The sequence below is a fragment of the Aquarana catesbeiana genome, linkage group LG02 (genome assembly GCF_042186555.1).
Source record: "Aquarana catesbeiana isolate 2022-GZ linkage group LG02, ASM4218655v1, whole genome shotgun sequence".
In the NCBI taxonomy this organism is placed as follows: domain Eukaryota; kingdom Metazoa; phylum Chordata; class Amphibia; order Anura; family Ranidae; genus Aquarana; species Aquarana catesbeiana.
This window is the reverse complement of record NC_133325.1, coordinates 642,118,514-642,142,866: the sequence shown is the minus strand read 5'-3', so window position 1 is coordinate 642,142,866 and position 24,353 is coordinate 642,118,514. Positions and strand designations below refer to the sequence as shown.

Below are 24,353 nucleotides of genomic sequence, written 5' to 3'. Positions count from 1 at the left end.
ATATATATATATATATCTATATATATATATAAATATATACAGACTCAGTATGTCATTATAGAACTACAGGTAAAGTTAAAACAATTGTCGTGTTCAGTTGGAAGCTGGAATTTATCACACATTATGTAATGTCCTTAAATGCTAACGTTAAATGTAAAATTATAATAACAGTTTGCTGTTTTTTACTTCTTACAGTAGTGGTGTATTCAATAGCTCCACGACTACTGTCAATACATACGTTGCAACAAACCCTAAAAACATATTTACCGGCAAGCAGACAGCATTTTTTTAATTAATGTTTTTATCGAGTAAGAAAGCAATGTGATTTTTTTAGCGCCCATTGGCCACTGAGAATGAAAGGTATATTTATAGGCATTTAGAGAGGCCAGAAGGATAGAAAGGTATGGCCTACAGCCCAAAAATGCTGGGCCTGATCCAGGGGCGTATCATGAAATCAGTGGGCCCGTGTGCAAGATAAAAAGTGGGCCCTAGGCAAAAAAATGTGGCACGCGAAATGTGGGCATGGCTTAAATTGTGCTAAATATTGGGTGTGGCTTAAAGGGGGTGTGGTTTAATAGAGTCATAGTGCAGAATGCGGTAATGTTAAATAGGGAATGTACAGCGTGGAGTGTACGGCGGTGGGTAGTATGTGCAGGAGAGGGGTGTGGAGTGTATGGAGGTGGGTAGCATGTACAGGTGAGGAGTGCAGAGTGTATGGAGGTGGGTAGTATGTACAGTAGAGGAGTGCAGAGTGTATGGAGGTGGGTAGTATGTACATGAGAGGAGTGCAGAGTGTATGGAGGTGGGTAGTATGTGCAGGAGAAGAGTATGGAGTGTATGGTGGTGGGTAGTACGTACAGGAGAGGAGTGTGGAGTGTATGGAGGTGGGCAGTATGTGCAAGAGAGGAGTGTGGAGTGTATGGAGGTGGATAGTATGTGCAGGAGAGGAGTGCAAGGTGTATGGAGGTGGATAGTATGTACAAGTGAGGAGTGTGGAGTGTATGGAGGTGGGTAGTATGTGCAGGAGAGGAGTGCAGCGTGTATGGAGGTGGGTAGTATGTACAGGTGAGGAGTGTATGGAGGTGGGTAGTATGTGCAGAAGAGGAGTGCAGCGTGTATGGAGGTGGGTAGTATGTACAGGTGAGGAGTATATGGAGGTGGGTAGTATGTGCAGGAGAGGAGTGCAGCGTGTATGGAGGTGGGTAGTATGTACAGGCGAGGAGTGTGGAGTGTATGGAGGTGGGCAGTATGTGCAAGAGAGGAGTGTGGAGTGTATGGAGGTGGGTAGTATGTGCAGGAGAGGAGTGCAGTGTGTATGGAGGTGGGTAGTATGTACAGGCGAGGAGTGTGGAGTGTATGGAGGTGGGTAGTGTGTGCAGGTGCGGAGTGTATGGAGACGGGTAGAATGTGCAGGTGAGAAGTGCGGAGTGTACGGCGGTGGGTAGTATGTGCAGGAGAGGAGTATGGAGTGTATAGTGGTGGGTATTATGTGCAGGAGAGGAGTGCTAAGTGTAGGAGGTGCGTAGTATGAGCAGGAGAGGAGTATGGAGTGTACGGTGGTGGGTAGTATGTGCAGGAGAGTAGTGTGTAGTGTATGGTTGTGGGTAGTATGATCAGGAGAGGAGTGCGGTGTGTATGGAGGTGGATAGTATGTGCAGGTGAGGAGTGCAGACTGCGGAGTGTACAGCGGTGGGTAGTATGTGCAGGATGGTGTCAGTAGGGCAATAGATGGTGTCATTGGTTCTTTATTTTATTTTTTATTTTTTACAATTTAATTTTTTTGCACTTTTGTTTTCTATTTTTTAAAAATGCTTTTTTAGGGCCAGTAGATGGTATCAGTAGGGCAGTGGATGGTGTAAGTGTCAATGTCTTTTATTTTTATTATTTTTTTAACCAATTATGTTTTTATTATTTTTTACAAATTTATTTTTGTAATATTTTTTTCACAATGATTGGTGATGGGGATAGTGGACAGTGTCAATAGGGCAGTGGACGGTGTCAGTATTTTTTTTTTTTATTATCTATTATTTTTTACAATTTGTTTTTGTATTATTTTTTAAATTATTTTCTAAATATTTTTTTTTCACAGTACTTCTGGGGGGGAGGGGTGTTATGGGGCAGTGGACAGTGTCAGTAGAGCAGTGGATGGTGTCAGTAGTTTTTTTATTTTAATGTATTTATTTTTTTACTATTTAATTAGTATTTGGGGGCAGTGGACAGTGTTGGTAGGGTAGGGGTGGGGGGGTTTGGGGGGGGGGGGGGTGTCAGTAGTTGTCTATTTTTTTTATTTAAAATATTTATTGCATTCTTTTTTTTTTTTTAAATAAGCCCTGTTGGTGGGCTTTGATGATATATCAGGGATCTAGACCCCTGACATCTCCCCTTTGAGACATGGAAAGGGACTGAGGACACAGATTCCCCAGTCCCTTTCTCAGCAGCCTCAGCATTGAAGATCAATGGACAGGAGACAGCATCTCCCGTTCATTCATAAACTGAAGCAGAGTAACACACAGTTTACTCTGTGTGTTATTACAGGACACAGAAGCCATCTATGTCTATATCAGAAAAGGAATGAGCCTGTAAATTACATATTTACCGACTCCTTCCTCCGCTCTCCATCCTGACAGATCCCCTGCATCCGGCTGGAGAGGAGGGAAGTTGCCTGCGGGGGGTGAGGGGGGGCAGAGGAGGACACGGAGGGGAGCTGGAGGAGGAGGACACAGCGGCCAGAGGAGGAGAAGTACACGGGGGCTGGAGGAGGACACAGGAGACAGCCCGGATGATCGGTGTGGCGAGGGAAAGATGCAAGCACAGATCTCCCTGTATGACTTTTCAACTGACAGCCACGGGAGGGAGAGGAGAAGAAGATGCTGTCAGCTGAACAGTCATACAGGGTGGTCTGTGCTTGCAACTTTCCCCCCGCCACACCGATCATCTGGACTGTCAACCTGGGGATCATCCATGTGTGCAGTGTGGGTCACAGTGCCCCCCCCCCCCTCGTGGCCCATGTGCAGTGAACACCCTGCACAAATGGATGATACGCCACTGGCCTGATCATTAGCCTCCCCGATTATGAGGATACTAGGGTGGTTTGTCAAGTTACTGTGCATTCTGGCACCTAGAAGATCCAAAGGTTTGCTTCAGAGAAGAACTCTAGTACATATCGTTTTGATGTAAAATGGCCACGTAACATCATTTTGATTTTACAACCCTGTCTTTGAAACAGTTTGAAGATGGTGATCCATGTTGAACATTTGTTTAAAACTGTTACATTTCTTTTCAGTAAATATGACTTGTGTACAAAACTACAGCACTGAAGTTCAGAATTGTAAGTATCATTGTTATTAAATAAATCATAAATGGGCTTAACATAACTGAAGAAAAACCTTGTTACTTAAAGTATATGTGAACCCTCACCTTGTAAAACAACTCATTCAGTTTAAAATAGAAAAGAAAGGCAAAACATTTGTGTATACATATAAAAAAATGTTATTTTACCCCTTTTTTTTATAAGTGATCTCAATCTCTGTTCTCAGCTCCATAAGGAGCTCAGGGAGGAGAAACAATGGCACACTAATCTTTCCAGTGAATGGCTGTGCAGGGATGGGGGATATCAGCAGAAGTCTGATCATTGGAGGAGAGCAAGCTAAATTCTCAGCTCAGCTAGAGAACTGACAATGCTGTCCCCTCCTGCCTAGTGTGGTCAGTTTTTGATAGGAAAGCAGAGGGACTGGCAGGAGCACAAAGGAAGCAATACAAAGAGAACAGGATACTTTTTCATACAAGTACATGGTACAGCAGCAGGGCCGGCGCCAGCGTATACAGTAAGCGGCTTAGGCGCCAGGATTGAGGGGAGGAGGCATGAAAATCTGAATCTCCAGTCCCGGGAAAGGTTCTGCCAGTGGACGATCCCGCATCTTGACAGAAAGGAAGGGGCTGTGGGAGGTGTTAGGCAACAGTGTTATCAGGTTTACCTGTGCAGCATGGAAGCTGTATGAGCAGGGAGGAGGAATCCCTCCATGACTGTACAAATCATTGATCTACCATCCTTGATCACCAGCCGGGCATGAAGTACACAAGGATGAGGGGTCCAGGGATCTATCCTGTCTATCCTGCCCATTGATTACTGTAATAGGCAGACCCAGCCCTCACACACACTAGAACGCGGTGCAGAAAATCCGCGATCCATGCGCTTTTCGCACAGCGCATTCAAATTGCACTGCCCTTGCAATCTGCAGCTTGTGTCAGTGTTAATGACACCCCAAATACAGGTCACAAATGTAGTGTGTTTGCCTGCACCGGATCGCATGGTACAGAACAACTATGCAATCCAGTTGCAGCGTGGTTCCAAAACTGGTGCATGCACGACTTTCGTGTGATGTGGCACGATTTGAGCCCATTCAAAATAAATAGGCTCAAATCGCACAGCACTGAATCACATGTGAATTGCACAGGAATGCAGAGCGGTTCCTGTACAATTCGTATACAATTCAGAGGCTCACACATGTGTAGTATGGGGAACGCTGCGATCCCTGTGCATTTCCTGCACCGCACTGCAAACCCAGTGTTTTGCGATCTGCTGCAGGTGTCAATTCAAAGTTAACAACACTCCAAAAGCAGGTCACAAATGCAGTGCGTTTGCCTGAACCGGATCGCATGGTACAAAAAAACACGTGAGCCGGGTCCAGTTTGGTTCAAAAAAAGGTGCCTGCACTTTTAAGCTACACGGCAATTTGAGTCCATTCAAAATTGGCTTTAATCGCACTGCACAGAAGCGCATGTGAATTGCACATGAATGAGGTGCAGTGGAGGGTGTTGGAGCAGCAAAATGCACCTTCATCTGAGTAGACAAAACTCCCCGCACCAGCCCCGTACAGCAGGCACATATCAGAAATATGACATTTTAGGTTTACATATTCTTTAGGTGCTGATAGAAAGTGAATTTTGCTTCAAATTAAATGAAGAATTTAGTTTCTATTTTATACATTATGCATGTGATTGGATGTTTCAAGAAAGCTTCCATTTTCAATGAATCTGAATGATTGATTTCAGCCATAAAAACAGCTCATCCCTTATTTTTTCTTTCAGAGACACTGATCTAACAGCAGCATTATCTTTTGCTCATTACTTCCACACATTGGTTAAAAAGTAATACTAGCTATACACCTGGTAATTTTAAGCAAGACACTCCAAAACAATTTCTGATCACTAAAAAATAATTACTGCATTTACACTCTGTCCATTATTATCAATTACAATTAAAGAAACAATAAGTTAGCAGTACTGTTGTTTACCACAATCTATGCCATAGATTCTATGGTGATGGACGGCATGACATGCACCTAGAAATTAAAAACTTCCATATGCTTCTACCCATCTTTCTGATCCTTTCCTGCAAAGGGTTGATAAACATTTCAGATTCCAAACCAGCCTGCCTGTCTAAACAGTGTGATCTGTCAACAGCTGGACCGTGTTCCTCCATGTGACAACTGGTAATTCTGCAATACTACACTCTAAGTCATAGGGTTTGATTTACTAAAGGCAAATAGGCTGTTCACTTTGCAATGGAAGTTGCACTGTGCAAAGCAGTTTTCCCAGAACTTGGTGAATGTGGTGCCATTTCACCGTGCAAAGAATATCCAATCATGTGCAAGGAAAATAAAAAAAAGAACAGCATTTTAGCTGGCACATGATTGGATGGTGTCGGCAAAGCTTCTCCCTGTTCACTAAGCTCTGGGGAAAATTCGCCTTGCAAAGTGCAACTTCAATCATAAAATGAACAGCCTATTTTCCTTTAGTAAATCAACCCCACAGAGTATAATGGATTTCCATTCTTCCTAGGACTGAAAGGAGACAAGCATTTTATTATACTCTACTCTATGGAATGCCTAGCTGCATATTTACTGTATCTAGACAGATATAGTTATACACTACCAAATCTGATTATATTAATACATATAATTTTTTAATTTGTTGTGAAGTGATTTGACTTACCCAAGTGTTCCTGTCCTAAGGTTAAAATGGCACTACCCTGAATGTCGAATAGGATTGAGCTCTGCTACAGAGTAGTTTTGATATATTATATAATTTGTAAATCTAGAAGTTTTAAATATGTCTAGTAATATATCTTTTTTTTGTGTTTCTTTATAGTGTACAGTAATATCTGCTATTCAAATTTTTCATGTAAAGGCACAGGTCAGTTTCTCATTGCTCTTTGAAAATGTTTACATTTAATGAAATCGCATTTTGCTCTCCTATGTATACCTCCCAACTGTCCCGAATTCCGTAGGACTGTCCCGTAATTTCAAGTAAGTCCTGGGGTCACGCGGATCTGGGCTGGAGTCCCAGAACACACTGCTGGAACAAGTTGAGGTACTGGGATCCACTCAGTTGTTGCATCCCTAATGGATGCAATGTGTGCTCTCACATACTGCACCATGAGGATTCCTATCAGCACTGTATGCCTGCACTCTGCTTCTCCCCTCCCTTTTGCAGTTATTGGTTGCTAGGACCGCTGGCGTCCTAGCTGCCAATGAAACACTTTGCAGGTGGGCACATCAGGAGGAAACCACTACTGTGCAGCTCTGCTCCGCCTCCCAACTCCATCCCTCCCGGCTTCGGCTCCCACTTCTTGTCCCCAGGCCGCTCATCCAGTTCAGTAAAACTCTATATGGGCTCCCACCCCGTGATGTATCAGGAAAACTTCCACCCCGGGCTGCTCCCGCCCGGTGATTTAGGAGGATCGCTCCCACCCCACGCTGCTCCCGCTCAGTGATATAGAAGGACCGCTTCCACCCCAGGCTGCTCCCGCCAAGCAATGTAAGAGAACCCCTCCCTCACCAGGCTGTACTCACCTGGTGATGTAGAAGGACCACTTCTGCCCAGTAACCTATGAATCCAGTATTTTCTCTGCCGGGTATAGTGTGTGCCCAGGGCTCCTTCTACTGTCACACTCCCACCTTCTGTCACACTGCCCAGTTGCCCTCCACCTGTCTTAGTTCCCAGGTGCCACTCTACTGTTACAATGCACAGGTGTTAGCTAAGTGTCATATTGCCCAGGTGCCTTCCTTCTTTCACATTGCCCAGGTACCCCTGTCCTATCACACTTCCAGGTCCCCTTCTTATTTCACACTTCCAGGTCCCCCTCTCCTATTACACTTCCAGGTATCTCTCTCCTATTACACTTCCAGGTCCCCTTCTTTGATCACATTTTCTGTTCCCCTTCTCTGATCACATTTTCCGGTCTCATCTCCTATCACATTTCCAGGTCCCCCTTTCCTATCACACTTCCAGGTCCCCCTTCCTGATCACACTTCCAGGTCCCCCTATCCTATCACACTTCCAGGTCAACTTCTCTGATCATATTTTCTCATCCCCATCTCCTATCACATTTCCAGGTCCCCCTTTCCTATCACACTTCCAGGTCCCCCTTCCTGATCACACTTCCAGGCCCCCCTCTCCTATCACACTTCCAGGTCCCCTCTCCTATCACACTTCCAGGTCCCCTCTCCTATCATACTTCCAGGTCCCCTCTCCTATCACACTTCCAGGTCCCCTCTCTTATCACACTTCCAGGTCCCCCTCTCTTATCACACTTCCGGGTCCCCCTCTCCTATCACACTTCCAGGTCAACTTCTCTGATCACATTTTCTCGTCCCCATCTCTGATCACATTCTCTGGTCTCATTTCCTTTAACATTTCCAGGCCCCCCTTTCCTATCACACTTCCAGGTCCCCCTTCCTGATCACACTTCCAGGTCCCCCTCTCCTATCACACTTCCAGGTCAACTTCTCTGATCACATTTTCTCGTCCCCATCTCTGATCACATTCCCTGGTCTCATTTCCTATAACATTTCCAGGCCCCCCTTTCCTATCACACTTCCAGGTCCCCCTTCCTGATCACACTTCCAGGTCCCCCTCTCCTATCACACTTCCAGGTCAACTTCTCTGATCACATTTTCTCGTCCCCATCTCTGATCACATTCTCTGGTCTCGTCACCTATAACATTTCCAGGCCCCCCTTTCCTATCACACTTCCAGGTCCCCCTCTATTATCACACTTCCAGGTCCCCCTCTCCTATCATACTTCCAGGTCAACTTCTCTGATCACATTTTCTCGTCCCCATCTCCTATTACACTTCCAGGCCCCCCTCTCCTATCACACTTCCAGGCCCCCCTCTCCTATCACACTTCCAGGCCCCCCTCTCCTATTACTCTTCCAGTTCCCCCTCTCCTATTACACTTCCAGGCCCCCCTCTCCTATCACACTTCCAGGCCCCCCTCTCCTATTACTCTTCCAGTTCCCCCTCTCCTATTACACTTCCAGGCCCCCCTCTCCTATCACACTTCCAGGCCCCCCTCTCCTATTACTCTTCCAGTTCCCCCTCTCCTATTACACTTCCAGGCCCCCCTCTCCTATCACACTTCCAGGCCCCCCTCTCCTATTACTCTTCCAGTTCCCCCTCTCCTATTACACTTCCAGGCCCCCTCTCTTATCACACTTCCAGGTCTAAATCTCCTATCACACTTCCAGGTCCCCATCTCCTATCACACTTCCAGGCCCCCATCTCTGATCGCATTTTCTCGTCCCCAACTCCTATCACACATCCAGGTGCCATCAGTGTCATTGTGTAGTCCAGTTCCTGTGCCTCATCCTCGGAGTATGCTGTCTGTTCATACTACACAGTCACCAGAAACTACAACTCTAATTCACTGCATACTGGGACAGATCACCATGCTGATCCCGAAGAGCACCCAAAGAGGAAAGAGCAAATTTCTTCTAAAGGGCAATGCACAGTGTATATAGCGTGAGTCTGTTCTGTGTGTTTGTATTACACCATACAGAGTTCTAGCGCCAATCTGTTAGATATAAAGTGGATGTGAAGGGGAGACTCCTGATGTGAAAGGGTGCTCTCGTGTGAAGGAGGAATTGCTGATGTGAAAGGCGGACTTCTGGTGTCATGGGGGGACTCTCATATAAAAGGGGACTAAGTATACTTTCTTAAGTATTTCTCAGCCTCTAACTGTATCTGTGTGTATATATGGCAGGCTTTTTTTTTAGTGTAGGTTTAAGTAAGTTAGTTTCTCACCCATAGCACAGTAGACTGTGTACAGTGTATTCCATATGTGCTCTTTTAAGCCATCCCAATATTCTGCACATTTTAGCCATGTCCATTTTCACTTCTTCGTCCCATAGTGTCCCTCATTCTCAAGTTTCAAAATTGGGAGGTATGCATATGTAAGGATCTAATAGATACAAAATGCAAACTGTAGTACACCAATTTTCACTAGTTTCACACACTAAACTGCTTTAGATATACGTTTGCTTGGTTATATTTGCAATAGCAAAGCAGCAATAGCAATTGAAACCTGGACCGGATTAAGAGCATGGGTCTGGTGATGAGGATTTTGTTACCCACTGGAAATATAGGAACTAGAGAAAAGAATGATGATAGTAAATAGTCCCAACAGTGAAAAAAATGATTTATTAAAATGTAACTGTTATTTGTTTTGTTCATTAAAGTGTTACTAAATGCAGGACCCTGCATTCACTATATCTGGTCTCCCACAGCACACAGAACATGGAAATGCAATTATTTTTTTTGTAAATATAAACTGCTGAATACCCTTTCTCATCAGCAGTATATAGCAGTCCTGTGACTTCTATCAGTGTCTGGCCGAGCACTGGTTAAACCACTTAAGGACCAGGCCTATTTTTCAGACACACCGTATTTGCGCAGCGGTCTTACAAGCACACTTTTTTTAATTAAAAAATAAGACAACAGTAAAGTTAGCCCAATTTTTTTTATATTGTGAAAGATAATGTTATGCCGAGTAAATTGATACCCAACATGTCACGCTTCAAAATTGCGCCCGCTCGTGGAATAGCGACAAACTTTTACCCATAAAAAATGTCCATAGGCGATATTTAAAATTTTCTACAGGTTACCAGTTTTGAGTAACAGAGGAGGTCTTGGGCTAGAATTATTGCTCTTGCTTCTGGATGCGAGCTCAGCGGGACGATGCGCTTACATTTTTTTTTTTCTTACTTTTTATTTTTTATTTTGATCTGTCCTTTTAAAAAAAAAATGTAAACATCCCTTGTAATAGAAAAAAAGCATGGCAGGACCTCTTAAATATAAGATCTGGGGTCAAAAAGACCTCAGGTCTCATATTTACACTAAAATGCAATAAAAAATAATTAATTGTCACTTGAAAAATTTTTTTTTTAAATTTCCACTTTAAGAGCATTTGGCAGAAGTGACATTTGACACCCTCTTGACACCCTCTCCCGCCCCTGATAAAAGTGATCTCACAGCGAATCCGCCGCAGAGACAACTTTTATCCTAAAGAGGACAGTCCGACGTTTTTAAAAATACCAGGGTTATGGCAGTTAGCTGCTGCCATAACAACGGTATTTAACGTCAAAGTAGCGACGTATAACGACGGCGGCTGGTCCTTAAGTAGTTAAAGCTTTTAGGAGGAGTTTTCATTCTCCTCTGACTGTCCTCTGACCCTCTGCCTGCACAGTGCTGATTGGCCCTGTGCTAATCACATGCACTCCTCCAAGAAAAAAAAAATTCTCTAGCAATACACACCAAACTGATCATGTGCAGATTGCTTCCTAGGGCTCTGTGCTATCAGCAGATGGATTGGGGATTTTGGAAGAAGGGGAGGATCAGATAAGACAGTATCAAACAGCCTTTTTAAACAATGTGGGCGATTAACCTCTTAGGTTCCACAGTGCGTATAACAAGCATGTTTTACTACATATACAGACTGATTTTACTGTTATGGGTTAAGTAACATGCTAAGGGTCATTACTAAAAATACATTTTTTGCAATATGAGATGTATAATATAATATTGTAAGAATATATTCCTCTTTTGCCCTATATCACTACACCCACAGTGCATCAATTTATTATGACGCAATATCATTATTATTTATATCCTTTATGCTGCAAATGTTCATTTATATTTGATGTACTGTGGGTGTAGTGATATAAGCAAAGAGAGGTATACAATTTTATAATAACTATCCTATTGCCATAAAATGTGTTTTTAGTGATGACCCTCTGTTTAGTTAACAAATAAAAGTTTTAATACAATTATTTTTGCTTTACTGTGAGTCTGGACTATGTACTATCATTATAATTATTATTATTGTTATTTTTCAGACAGGGGGCAGGTATATAGTCTGCCCTTTACCTGCTGGTGCCTGGCGGCAGTGAAGCAGGTTTAGGAGTGGCAGGGATATGAAAATATGATGTAAGTAACGTAATCCCAGCTCTCCTCTTACTGGCCTCCCTCCTGGGTTTCCAGGAGCCTGTGCTGGCATGCGCCCAAACTTGAAAGGCCGCAGCTGCAAAGGCGTAACATCAGGATTTGCCAGGCTTCTGTAAGGGCCGTGCATCGGTATATGCCCCGAGGGGAAAGAGAGCAGTCACAAAAGCCCAATGCTACGGAAGCCCCAGGCTTCTGTAAGAGTCCTGCATCGGTGGGCACAGTTCGCCGTGTGGTAAGGTGGAAGGGTGCAGCCGCCCAAGCCTAACACAGCACTATGGAAGCCGAATACCGGCTTCCATTAGGAAGGGGAAACATAGTGACTTACACCTCCCCCCCCACAGAGTGCAGTCCCCAGGAGAGTCCCCGTTTACATCAGGTATCCCCAAAATGATCCCTCTTTACATCAGGTTGTTGCCCCCCCCCTTCGCCTTGTACTGTCAGATCGGTACCTACAGCATCTCCTTCCGCTCTCCAATCATGTAACATGACAGGGGGAGAGAGGAAAAAAGACACAGTCTGCCCCCCTTCCTCAGCAGCACTGCGCTGAGACTAAGGACAGTTCTGTGTCTCTTTCCCCCCCCCCATGCAGGCTGGAGGGAGAAGAAAGCTGAATCCTCCCTCCAGCAGCAGCTATCAGCTGCTGTTCCTTCTAACAGGAGTGACACTGCAGTCACTCATGTCAATGAGGAACAGGAGGAGCGGCCAATACGGAAGCTTGTCCCCTCAATACAGCGCCCGGGAGAGGTGCCCATTCTGCCCCTCTTGTCCTGGCTCTGTCGCCTGGCGCGTGTAATTAATCCTGCCACCCAGCCTAGGCAGTGCATGAAGAATGCAGGGTCAGTCAGGGGAGATCTCTCCCTGCCGGTCCATTGCTTTCCTTTCGTGGCCTGTTCTTTTTGGGTGGCTGGGCCTATATTAAGGTATGGGCCTGGAGCTGCAGCTCCAATAGCCCCTACGTTAATCCAGTCCTGATTGAAACAAATGTGGCTAAAGGTGATTAAATACACAGATCTGACTAAATGTTTCATTTCCCTCAATGGTAGTGACCATGGTGCATCTGCCCTGATCTCCTTAGAAGTACCAAGAACCTGCGTTAGCAGGAATGCATGCAGATGGCAATACACAGATATCTTTATTAACCATATGGAAGTATATGTGAGGGGAGGGGTTTCAATTTCAACCTATTAGGAGGAAACAATGGTGATTTGAATAGGTGGGCTGGACCATCAAATCGTGCAGTCTGTAAAATTAGATTAGGGAGAAGAATTGTCATCAAAGCCTACCAAAATTGCTGATAGTGTGTTTTCGTTTCTCAACAGTTTATGAAGTTATTCTTCAAGGCGTAAGTGTATTTTTCTTCTTTTGTTATTCAAAAAGTATCGGTAAAAGCACTCTCTATACAATATGTTGGAAAAGTATAAAAGCAAATATCATTGTATAAATGACAACTTGTATGGATTTACTATGGGTAAATATATAAAATGAAAATAGAGGATGGGAAAGATCAGGATTTGATGGCACCTCACAAATCCAGATCAAGCATTCAAAGATTTAAAAAAAAAAATGTTTTATCTGCCGACGAGTTAGTAGCTGAAGACATTAGTAGTTGGATCTTCACCTTTTCCAAAACAATGATCATGCCAATAAATTTCTACAACTCTAAATTTGACCTGAAGTGCAGATCAGGAATAGACAAAGTTTATGCAGAGTCACATAAGTCCAAAATGTACTCCAAACTTTTGCAGGTCTGCACAGTGACATGAACAACATCACTGACCAAAAACATTAATCAAACAAAAGGACCATAACAGCAGGTTTCAATGAAGGTCCTCCAAAAAGTTTTTTAGTGGAGTAGGGTCCTTAAACATGATCCACACCAACCTGAGTAAACTTCTCTAAAGTATCATCATTGTTAGCAACCAATTCTTCTATATGTATAATATCATTGAGAGTTTTAAGCCATTCAGGGAACAAATGAATGGTAGAAGATTTCCAATGCATAGGGATCAATTGTCTAACTAAAAATAAAAAAGAGAGTTCTTCACTTGAGGAAACAATAGGGGAAGGAGGGTTAAAAGGGGAAGTTCAGGAGTATTGGAGACCAATTCCTGAGAAAAGATGTTATAATGTTATAATGATGAATCACAGAGTCCCAAATGTTATGGACAGACCCCCCAGACATGCAAATAAGGGCCCGTGGAGGCCTTACAGTGCAAACAAGAGTCCAAGTGATATGGGAAAATATGGTGTATTCTGAAAGGGGTGAGGTAGTGAGTAATTTCAGTTTGAAATATGTTCTTTAATGGTGCAAGAAATGGATAGTTTGAGTGTTATTTTTGAAAAAAGCAAGGTATATATCTTGGAATTGGAGTGGTCAGGGGAAGTAGGAGAAATACAGAGCTGCTCGAACAGAGTAAGAGAGCGATGAATATCAGTTTTAGGTGCAAGAAAGCAGTAAAAGCTTTGCACTTGTAGGTATGTGAACCAAAGGCCCCTAGGGTTCCCATGTAGGGCTGATAGCTGTAAAAATTAGATGAGGGAGTCTGCATCCAGAACATGCCGTACTTGTGGTAAAAAAGATTTATCCCAGCTTAGAAAAGCATCTGAATGGGGACCTACAGGAAAGGATGGGTTATCCAACAACGGGGTGAGATGGCTTGGCAGAGATGATAGAGAAAGAGATTGCAGGTGTCGGTGCCATGACCATCATATTTTGGACCTTGTTTACATAAGCTTCGTCTTTAAACCTTTGACTGAAAAGCAGTGTACAGTAATATTAAACAAAGCATTTGCCAAGCTTTCAGCTAGCTTAAAGGAGGTGCTGGTGGTTTCCTGTGGGCCACAGGAAGGAACTTCCCCAACAATAACACCGACAATAAAACCTGATAGAGACTTTAGCCTTTTCCCAGTTTATTTGAAACTGAAAAAATAAAGTTTGGTTGGAGTTGGGCTTCAAATCACACCAACCCTTTTACCACTGTCAGGTGAGTTTCCTCATCCCGAACTTTTGTAGAGCTGTAGAACTGTAGAATTCCTGTAAATGCCTGATACACTACAGGAGTCTGTGTGTTCGAGCTTTATACATTTTGTACACCATTTATTTTTATTTGTCTGCAAAGATTGAAATATTTTGTTCTATGTTTTCTGTAGCTTGTGCGGAACACAAATAGATACACACATATAGGCTATAACCGCAGCACTATCAAACCACAATATGATACAAACTTTCACAGTTATACCTAATATACATTTTTTTGTTGCAGAACTGTACAGATGAAAAAAAGTAAGTACATATTTTTATTCCCGTTTCAGTAGCTTATTCCAGTTGCCAAAGTTAGGTGATGTCAAAAAGCTATTAATGCAAAATTATATATATCGGAAAACTGTATAAAAAAAAAATGATACAGATTAGCATTTTCAGATATTAAAGTGCCCTGTGCACAGACTATGGACATTAAGGCTGCATTCACCCCTGAGCAGAATGTATTGTAGGCATTTTCAGGAGTCTTTTTGCATGCATATACAAGTGATTTTAGAAGTGTATTGCTAGTATTGTACATGTGTATTCGAGCTTCAGGCATTTTGTTTTTAGCCAATGAAAACAGTAGTAGGACAAGACCAGTTCTTACAGGCAAACTAAAACAAATGCCTGAAAAACACCCAAAAAACTCAATTTGAGCATTAGCAGGTTTCCATTTAAGTTTATGGGGCCAAATCTGCCTGAAAAATAGCTCATGTAGCTTTGAGAATATCAGGTATTGAGCTACAGGTGCCTGAGTGCTCATGTGCGAACAGCCACCATGGGATTTTGGAGGTCGAAAATTTTGGAGCTTCAAGCCTAATACAGTTACATATACAGTATATGACAAGCAGTAAAAGACTTTTTAAATCAAGCCCTCATTTACTTCTCTAGCTGCTGGTACTGTGAAGCATTTAAAGTTGTATTAAACCCTCAGCATTCTTTGAGCACAATAAAATAAACATTCCTGAGTAAACTATTTGTGAAAATGCTTTCCCCAGCACTTGCAGTTTACAATTTTCAGTGCTGCTGGCTGCTGTTCTTTCAGTGCTACTCCCCTGAACTTCTGAAGGTCTTTACAGGAAAGAGTTAGGCCTCATGCACATGGACACTTAGCAGCTCCTGTGTAAAGAGGTGTCAAATACCTGGATCTTTCTGGCAGGAGCCATACTTGATGCGTACAGCTGTTAATTCAAGGAAATTTCCATACATGGCAGTGCGTGGGTAACCGCTGAAGATTTCTGCATTAGTGTTGTTTACCCATACAAGCATATTTGGTGCTTCCCCCCAAAGGCACCACTTTCCTGTTTGGGGAGAAGCACCATACATGCATCTGTGGGTAAATGCTGATGTAGAAGACATTGGCATTTCCCCAAGCACGGCTGCATATAGTTATTCACTTTTTTTGGAGGCATTCAGCTCCCTGGAAAAGCTCTCAGAAAGCACAGGGGATTTTACACCTCAGCACAAAGGAGATGTTAAGCATCCATGTGAATGAGGCTTTGTTTGGTGAAACTAGAGTTATCAGCATTTTCATTTGCAGTTTTGTTTTTACTTTCCATTTTAATTTAAAGTGATATTAAAGCCTCCAATTTTTTGGTAATTAAAATTGTCATACTCAATTGTAATTGTCATACTTACCTGCTCTGTGCAATTTTTTTGAATGCATTAAGGTAAAAAATACTTTAGGGCTTTGGGACCTCTTTAAGTATTGTATAATATTGTATATTGATTAGCATTGCAAGCTTAATAATATTTTTCATGTATTTATGTGTTTTTAGTGGAGAAAAGTTGCTTGTGGCTATGCGAATAAACTATACTTTGCTCCCCTTGTAAGTATATTTTGTTCCTTTTTTTTTCAAAATGTTTCTTGCTCCGCACTCTCATGTGTGATTAAAAGTTGTATGCATCTTGTATTTTTAAAACATCTAAATATGTGAAACATGTATATATGTTTACATTTTACACCTTTGTTGTAACAATGAAACCATTACATGCACAGTGACATAAGCACTGATCCTCCCCTAAAGCTGGCTATAGATGGATCAAAATTCAGCCAGTTCAGCAAGGATTGGCTCATTTTGAGACCATTCTTTGAAAGGTTTTGCACATCAGATCCGGCCTTATGCTTTATGTAGTGTATGATCCCCTGACTATATGACCTCTAGGATGCATCCTTGAATGATATCTGTCTCTGGCCGAGCTGTGCATAACAAATAACTTCAGACCTTTTGGCTATTGGTTCCTTATTGAGCTCCTATCCCTTGAGCTTCCTAGTGCTATATGGGCACCTGGATACTTACTAGCGGGGTTAAAGATGCTTAATCCTTTGTTGATTTTTAATCCACTACTGTTTCTGTCCACTAGAAGCCCCTGAAGAAGACTCTATGAGTTGAAACGCGTAGGGTTTACCATTGGGCTCTGTTGCCCCTGTGACAGATTAAGAGCTCCAAATGTGTGGTTATTCTCACATATTGAAAATGTTGATTTATATTTCTGCTCAATGTTTTTAACCTATGTTTAAATAAAGAATTTTGTACTTTTTATATACTTTTATGGTAATTGGTGCCTACAAAGTCCCCTTCCGAGTAATGTTTGTCCAACTTTTTTTCAGTCAGCAGCTATAGCCAATCGACTGCAATGGCTGATCAGTGTATTCTCACAGTGAAAAAGTCCTGTTGTCATCTATGGCCACCTTTACTTACTTTGCTAACAGTGTGATTTATTCATATGTGTTCTTGTTGAAAAGGATTTCCCCCATTCCTTATCCTAGTGATGGAAATGCTTATCAAACACAAATAAAAACCCGACAGAAAAGCTAACCCCCAACTCTATTTAAATTAAAAAAAATATATATACAGATCTACTTTAGCACAATATTTTTGCCATAGCCTTACTACAAATGTGTGGCGTTAATGAGGTACTGGTCCTAACAACAAGTATGGGTTCCAGCACTTGCATATGGGTTCCAGCACTCTTTTCTTTGTTCATTGGTGAGGCTTGCTAACTTTCTTTTTCAGCAACACACACAAGCAACAAGTATCTCTGTTTTTAGCTAGTGGCAGCTGGAGGGAAGAAGAGGGTTCACACTGCTGAGTACACATTTAGCAATAGGGAGGAGGCTGGGGCATTTTTTTGACCAACCTCCGCACCAAGGCCCCAGGCAAAGATGCTACTCTCTTAGTCGATTCAGCTGTAGGTTAGTAGGCTGTGATTCTGTTCAGTTAAGCATTAATGAGGTACTGGTCCTAACAACAAGTATGGGTTCCAGCACTTGCATATGGGTTCCAGCACTCTTTTCTTTGTTCATTGGTGAGGCTTGCTAACTTTCTTTTTCAGCAACACACACAAGCAACAAGTATCTCTGTTTTTAGCTAGTGGCAGCTGGAGGGAAGAAGAGGGTTCACACTGCTGAGTACACGTTTAGCAATAGGGAGGAGGCTGGGGCATTTTTTTGACCAACCTCCGCACCAAGGCCCCAGGCAAAGATGCTACTCTCTTAGTCGCTGTAGGTTAGTAGGCTGTGATTCTGTTCAGTTAAGCATTGCTGAGAGATATCAACTAGGGCCATACAGACAAAAGCCAACTGTTAGTCCTAGCTGTCAGTCCATCCGTCCCAGCTTGCTTCATATTTCAACAGATATAAAAGGACTTTTATCTTTTTTTGGGTTGAAGTGCATGTTCTGACCTATGTGTTCTCCTGAGTATTTCACCACTCAGGAAAGTGAATTTAAAGCTGAATTCAATGCAGACATCTAAAATGTATATAAACAAGCTGTTTTATCTGCTAAAGGATTACCATTTCAATCTATTCAGTCCTAAGATTTACACAGCCCTGCTATGCAGTAGGGATGGGCTGAACGGACCCCTGTGCGGTTCGCACCAGAACTTTCGAACGCCGTAAAAGTTTGGACCCGAAAAACGAACCCCATTAAAGTCAATGGGACCCGAACGTCAAAATACAAAAGTGCCAATTTTTAAGGCTTATATGCAAGTAATTGGGCATACAATGGTTATAGGGGTCCGGGTCTTGCCCCGGGGGACATGTATCAATAAAAATAAAGTTTGTGAAAAACTTCATTTTTAAATGAGCAGTGATTTTTTTATTTTTAAAGTGAAAGTCTACCTGTAAAGTGGCAGATCTGTACCATGTCTAGAATCTACTGCAGCAATAATTGCATTTATAAAGCCAAAAAGAAAAGACATTTTCCCTGCAAGTTGCCTTTATTTTGCTCAGCAACAGCTGGGGAGCCAGCGTGTATGATGAGACAACAATGGCGCCTTCCCACCATAACCCTATAGAGGTACTCTTGATGAAAGGAAGAATTGGCCTTGCTGTAAAAAATTGCAATGATATGCACCTGTCAAACAGGTGCAGAAAAATTGGTCTTTGGATGTCGGTGACGCCTTCCCACCGTAACCCTATAGAGGTACTCTTGATGAAAGCAAGAATTGGCCTTGCTGTAAAAAAAAAATGCAATGATATGCACCTGTCAAACATATGCAGAAAAATTGGTCTTTGGGTGTCGGGGGCGCCTTCCCACCATAACCCTATAGAGGTACTCTTGATGAAAGCAAGAATTAGCCTTGCTGTAAAAAATTGCAATGATATGCACCTGTCAAACAGGTGCAGAAAAATTACTCTTTGGGTGTCGGGGGCACCTTCCCACCATAACACTATAAAGGTACTCTTGATAAAAGCAAGAATTGGTCTTGCTGTAAAAAATTGCAATGATATGCACCTGTCAACCAGGTGCTGAAAAATTGGTCTTTGGGTGTTAATTGTGCACATGAAACCTATACCAAAAACATTCTTCCAGATGAAATGATTGAACACCCTCAAAGCTAGGCAGCCTCAAAGTCCTGCAGAGATTCCACACCCCAAAAAGACTTAATCAGTGACATCGGCATCAGGGGCTTTATAGCTGGTAATCCAGGACTGATTCATTGTTAAAAAGTCAAACAGTCCACAGAGTCTATGGACAGCCGCGTTCTATGATCAGTAACGAAACCTCCTGCAGCACTGAATGCCTGTTCTGAAAGCACGCTGGATGCAGGGCAGCTCAACAACTCAATAGCATACTGGGCAAGTTCTGGCCAGTGGTCTATTCTCATGACCCAGTAAGTCAGTGGATCATCAGCTGGAAAGCTCCCACCTCTGTTTTGGCCCCAAGGTAATCGTCCACCATGTGATGTAGACACTGCCGATGGGATGTGGAAGCTGACAGCCCTGGGTGGTGAGGACTAAAAAAATTCCGAAATGCCTCACTTAGGTGGGCGCCTTCTCCAACGCTCCTCTCTTGACCAACAGAAGACTCAAAACTATGTTTTCCATAACACTGTAACCTACTGGAGTCAGGAAAAATGTTCAATAAAATCCTCTTTAACGTGTCCTCAAGAGATTTTATCTTCTGCACTCTCTGTGGAGACGGGATGAGTTCTGAGACCTTCCCCTTATAACAGTGGTCAAGGAGGGTTGCCAACCAGTAATCATTCTTCTCCTTTATGCCACGTATTTTTGGGTCCTTTCGCAGGCTTTGAAGCATGAGGTTGCCCATGAGCCTCTAATTTGCAGAGGCTTGAGAAGCAGACTCCTCGGGGTCACTCAGGATGACAGCATCTGGAGCTTCGTCCTCCCAGCCACGTACTACTCCCAAGGGTCCTGGGGCTGGAACATCATCGCTTACAGATTGACGCATGTCTTCCTCTTCTTCGAAGCCTATGACAGTGCCAGAATCCTCCTCACCCCCCTCCCCTATCTCCTCCTGTGTGTTCTGTGACATAGGGATGATGGTGTCTGGATAAAGTGGGCCTTGAGAGGAAAGGAAGTCCTCCTTTTCCTCCTGCTGCTCTGCCTCCAGTGCCATGTCCATAATGCCATGCAGAGTCTGCTCCAGCAGGAACACAACAGGGATTGTGTCACTGATGCATGCACTGTCACGGCTCACCATCCTTGTGGCCTCCTCAAATGGTGACAATACAGTGTATGCATTTTTAATGATCAGCCATTGGCGCGGGGATAAAAAGCCAAAGGCGGCCTGAGCCTGTCGTTGTGCCGTACTGGCACAGGTACTCGTTGACGGCCCTCTGCTGCATGTATTGCCGCCGCAGCATTCCCAAAGTTGAGATCCACCTGGTGGGCATTTCACAACTCAGGCGGTTTACGGGCAGGTGGAATTCCCACTGAATTTCAGCCAACTGAGCACTGGCTGTGTATGACCGCCTGAAATGGCTACAAACTCTTCTGGCCTGGTTTAGTACATCTTGCAACCCTGGGTACATACTTAGGAAATGCTGCACCACCAAATTGAGGTCATGTGACAGGCATGGCACATGTGTCAACTTTCCCTGTCTAAGGGCGGACAGAAGTTTTGAGCCATTATCGGACACCACCATTCCTGGCTCCAGCTGGCGTGGTGTGAACCACCTTTGGGCCTGTCCCTGCAGAGCTGCAAGAATCTCTGCTCCGGTGTGGTTCCTGTCCCCTAAACACACCAGCTGAAGCACTGCATGGCACCTTTTAGCCTGACTCTGGGAATAGCCCTTTGAACGCTTAGGGGGTACCTGATGTTCATATGACAATTCTGCAGAGGAGGGCATGGAGGTGGCGGAGGAGGAGGAGGGGGTAGAGCTCACAGGTCTGGCATCATCACCAACAGCTGTATGGAGACGTGGGGGCACAACAAGCTGCAGCACCGAGCCCTGTCCTGCATCCTTTCGAGTTGCAAGCAGCGTTACCCAGTGTACTGTGAAGCTGTCAGCAGTAAGGTGGATTTTACGGCTGACTGCCTTGCCCAAGGATGCCAGAACATTCCCTTCCACGTGATGGTAGAGAGATGTAATGGCCTTACGTGAAAAATAGTAGCGACTGGGAACCTGCCATTGTGGTACAACACATTCTGCGAATTCACGGAAGTGGGCAGAATCCATCAAGCTGAAAGGCAGAATTTGGAGAGCCAACAGCTTTGACAAGCTTGCATTCAGACGCTGGGCATGTGGGTGGCAGGGACTGTATTTTTTTTTCTGCTGCAGCAGATGGGGCAGAGAAATTTGCTGGTTACAGTCTACAGCTGGTGGTGTGCTGCTGGAGATGTGCTGCTAGGATCTGGGACACCCTGTGCTATACCATCATCCCTGTCAGTGGAGGCTGCTGAGAGGTAATGACTCGGTATCACAGGGGCAGACTGAAGTGGGCAAGGAGTAGGAGGAGGGACAGATTTGTGCCCCTTTTGTGTGGCTTTTGCCAAGGGGCCGAGTGGTTGGACATTAAATGCCTTGTTAAGCATGTGGTACGCAAATGGTTGGTGTTTTTGCCACGTTTGATGTGCCTGAGACACAGTTTGCAGATAGCAACAGTGCAATCTGCTGCAGATGTGCTGAAAAAGGCCCAGACAGCTGAGGTTTGGGGAGTGGGCCGGGAGATAACAGCTGCAGAATGTGATGGAATAGGGTGGTTGCTCTCTACTCTTTCTTGATGTCGGCCTCCTTGGGGTTGTGCTGCCTCACCTTCAGTTTCCTCCTCTGCTCTATCTGGCACATAAGTAACATCAGTGACGTCATCATCATCATCATAATCTCCATCTCCTCGATCTTCATCATTACCACTGGAGATAACTTGGCAATACACTGCGGCTTGGTGAACATGAATGCCAATTTGTCTACCAGTGTTTCTCCCTCTCTCTAGGCTCATGTTTCTGTCATCCTCAACCTCAGAACCAACATCTGAATCCAGTAATGCCTGGGCATCATCAAGGAGCAAGTGGCTGACGCTGTGGTCAAATAACTCAGCTGACTCCTCAATGGCTGATATTGGGGCTATGACAGGAATACATGTGGACAAGGAGGCAGGTTTATCCACTCTGGCAACTGCAGGGGACTGCACACTTGTTCTGCTTGCGTGACAGAGGATGAGGAGAATGAGGAAGGTTTTTTTAAGCCAGTCCACCACCTCTTCTGCATGCTGTGGCTGGATAGCATGGGCAAACTCACTAAACAGAGGAAATGATGCCCTTCCTGAGGACTGACCACCATGTCCACCTTTGCCTGTGGACATATTTGTTGCTGGCCCCCTTACAGTGCCAAGGGAACGTCTGCCTCTCCTTGTTGTCCTCCCAGACATTATTGGGAGGGAGAGGACGGTCCTTATAAGCAAATGTAAAGAAGAAGTTGAAATCTGTACGTAGATGCACTGTAATCAATGTAAACAGGTGTTTGGTGCACTTTAAGTTGAGTACTCACACTACACAAACACACTCCACAGATACACTATAATCTACTGCAATATAATGTGCCAAACGTACAATGACGCACAGAACTATCTGGCGTTAAACTGGCAGTAACGCACACAAAACGATGCCAGTGCTCTGTGCCCTGATTGGCTAAAGCTTTCACTACTTCAGACAATCAGGGATTGCAATGCACTGTTCAGCGCCGCAAAGCATTGTGGTCGGTTCGGGGGGCCGAACAAATGGTCGAACGACCCGTTTGTTCTGCTGTTCTCCGAACGACCGAACAACGAAAATTTGGCCCGAACTTATGATCAGGCCGAAACGTTCGCCCATCCCTACTAGACACCACAGTCCTGTTACACCACTTTCTCAGTAACCATTAAAGTGGTAGTAAACACTACTTGGTGACTTGTACCTTCAAATAAGCTTATAATAAAGCTTACCTGTAGGTACAATGAATATCTCCTAAACGTGCACCGTTTTAAGAGATTTTCACAATTTCTTCAGCCAGTGAAGTCACCAACACATGCACACTGTGCTCTGAATTCAGGGCAAAATGAATGTGCCGTCAATCCAGAGCAATGTGTCGCGATCGTGACTCCTGTGTGTGTATACACAGGAGTGACGTTATCACGGCTCTGCCAAAGCCCCCAAACCCAGAAGGAAGACTGGGTGAAGATGGAAGGGGTACCTTATACAGGTAAGTCTGTCATAATGAGATAGTATGCAGTGCTTACTACCACATTATGCCATTTACTTTATTGTTTTTTTAAGACTTCACTACTGCTTTAAGTTATATACTGAAGATCTCACCCTGTTCCTAGCCTGTTGGTTAGACGGTGAAGGAGCAGCATGAGATCAATAATGTCAGCCCTCTGCTCTCTTCTTTTATCAGCATGTTCCCTGCCAGCATTTTGCATTTGGAACACCTGATTGTCTTCTTGCGCTCCCCCTTCCTCTATCAGTCAGCTCTTCAATGGATTGCAAAAGACTGATACCAAATCAAACTGAGTTACTTACATTAGTAGTATTTAAGAATACAGGTAATGATTTATTATGAAATACAGAGCTGCATTCATGTGTGTTTTTTGCATCTCTTGCGAGAGTCCAGTAACTGAGTAGTTTTTACTTCACCGTCAGTACATGGGCCAGTTTAGGTATACTTTCCATAGTGTGGAGTGATAGGTGCCCTTGTGAGGGGTTTACCACCACATCTAAATTGCAAATTGAAAACCAATTTACCTGCAGTTTTGGCCAGGACCTCTGCCTACTGCATACATGCTTCAGCCTCATTTTTTTCTATGTTCATGGTAGAGCAATGTAGGAAGGTCTGTCTTGTATGAGATAGGAAAATTGTCTGCACTCTGAACCTGGGGTAAACAGAGATTTGAGACACTGAATGGAAAAGTTTAGCATGTGCCACTGTATTTTTGTTCAAATTCCTCTCAAGCTGACGTATTTATTTTTATATTATTTTAAAACGGATTATCTTGCTTCTCTTTGTCTTTCAGCCAAGGTGGATGCAGTATCTTAATCAATGACAATACTTCCATTTGTAAATTGGAGATTATTTTTCTTAACCTAAACCTCAGCCTATCCATAAATGCAACGAATATTGTTGGTAGGTATCCGTTTTCCTTCTGAGATCTGTTAAATATTCTGCCTAATCACTTTACATACACTATATTGCCAAAAGTATTGGTACATCTGCCTTTATATGCACATTAACTTTAATGGCATCCTAGTCTTAGTCCGTAGGGATCAATATTGCGTTTGCCCACCCTTTGCAGCTATAACAGCTTTAACTCTTCCGGGAAG

The 24,353-nt window shown here is 43.6% G+C and overlaps 1 protein-coding gene across 8 annotated transcripts in view; it reads left to right on the top strand.

Moving 5' to 3' along the window:
• ADGRG2 (adhesion G protein-coupled receptor G2) overlaps positions 1–24,353 on the top strand; it is a 236,904-nt gene that overhangs the window by 172,745 nt on the left and 39,806 nt on the right. For all 8 annotated transcript variants that reach the window (XM_073616458.1, XM_073616459.1, XM_073616463.1 and 5 more), the window contains 6 exons: positions 3,284–3,328; positions 6,151–6,195; positions 12,608–12,630; positions 14,552–14,571; positions 16,089–16,139; positions 24,047–24,156. In XM_073616458.1, coding sequence (XP_073472559.1) covers positions 3,284–3,328; positions 6,151–6,195; positions 12,608–12,630; positions 14,552–14,571; positions 16,089–16,139; positions 24,047–24,156 — 294 coding nt within the window. The remainder of the gene's footprint in view (positions 1–3,283; positions 3,329–6,150; positions 6,196–12,607; positions 12,631–14,551; positions 14,572–16,088; positions 16,140–24,046; positions 24,157–24,353) is intronic.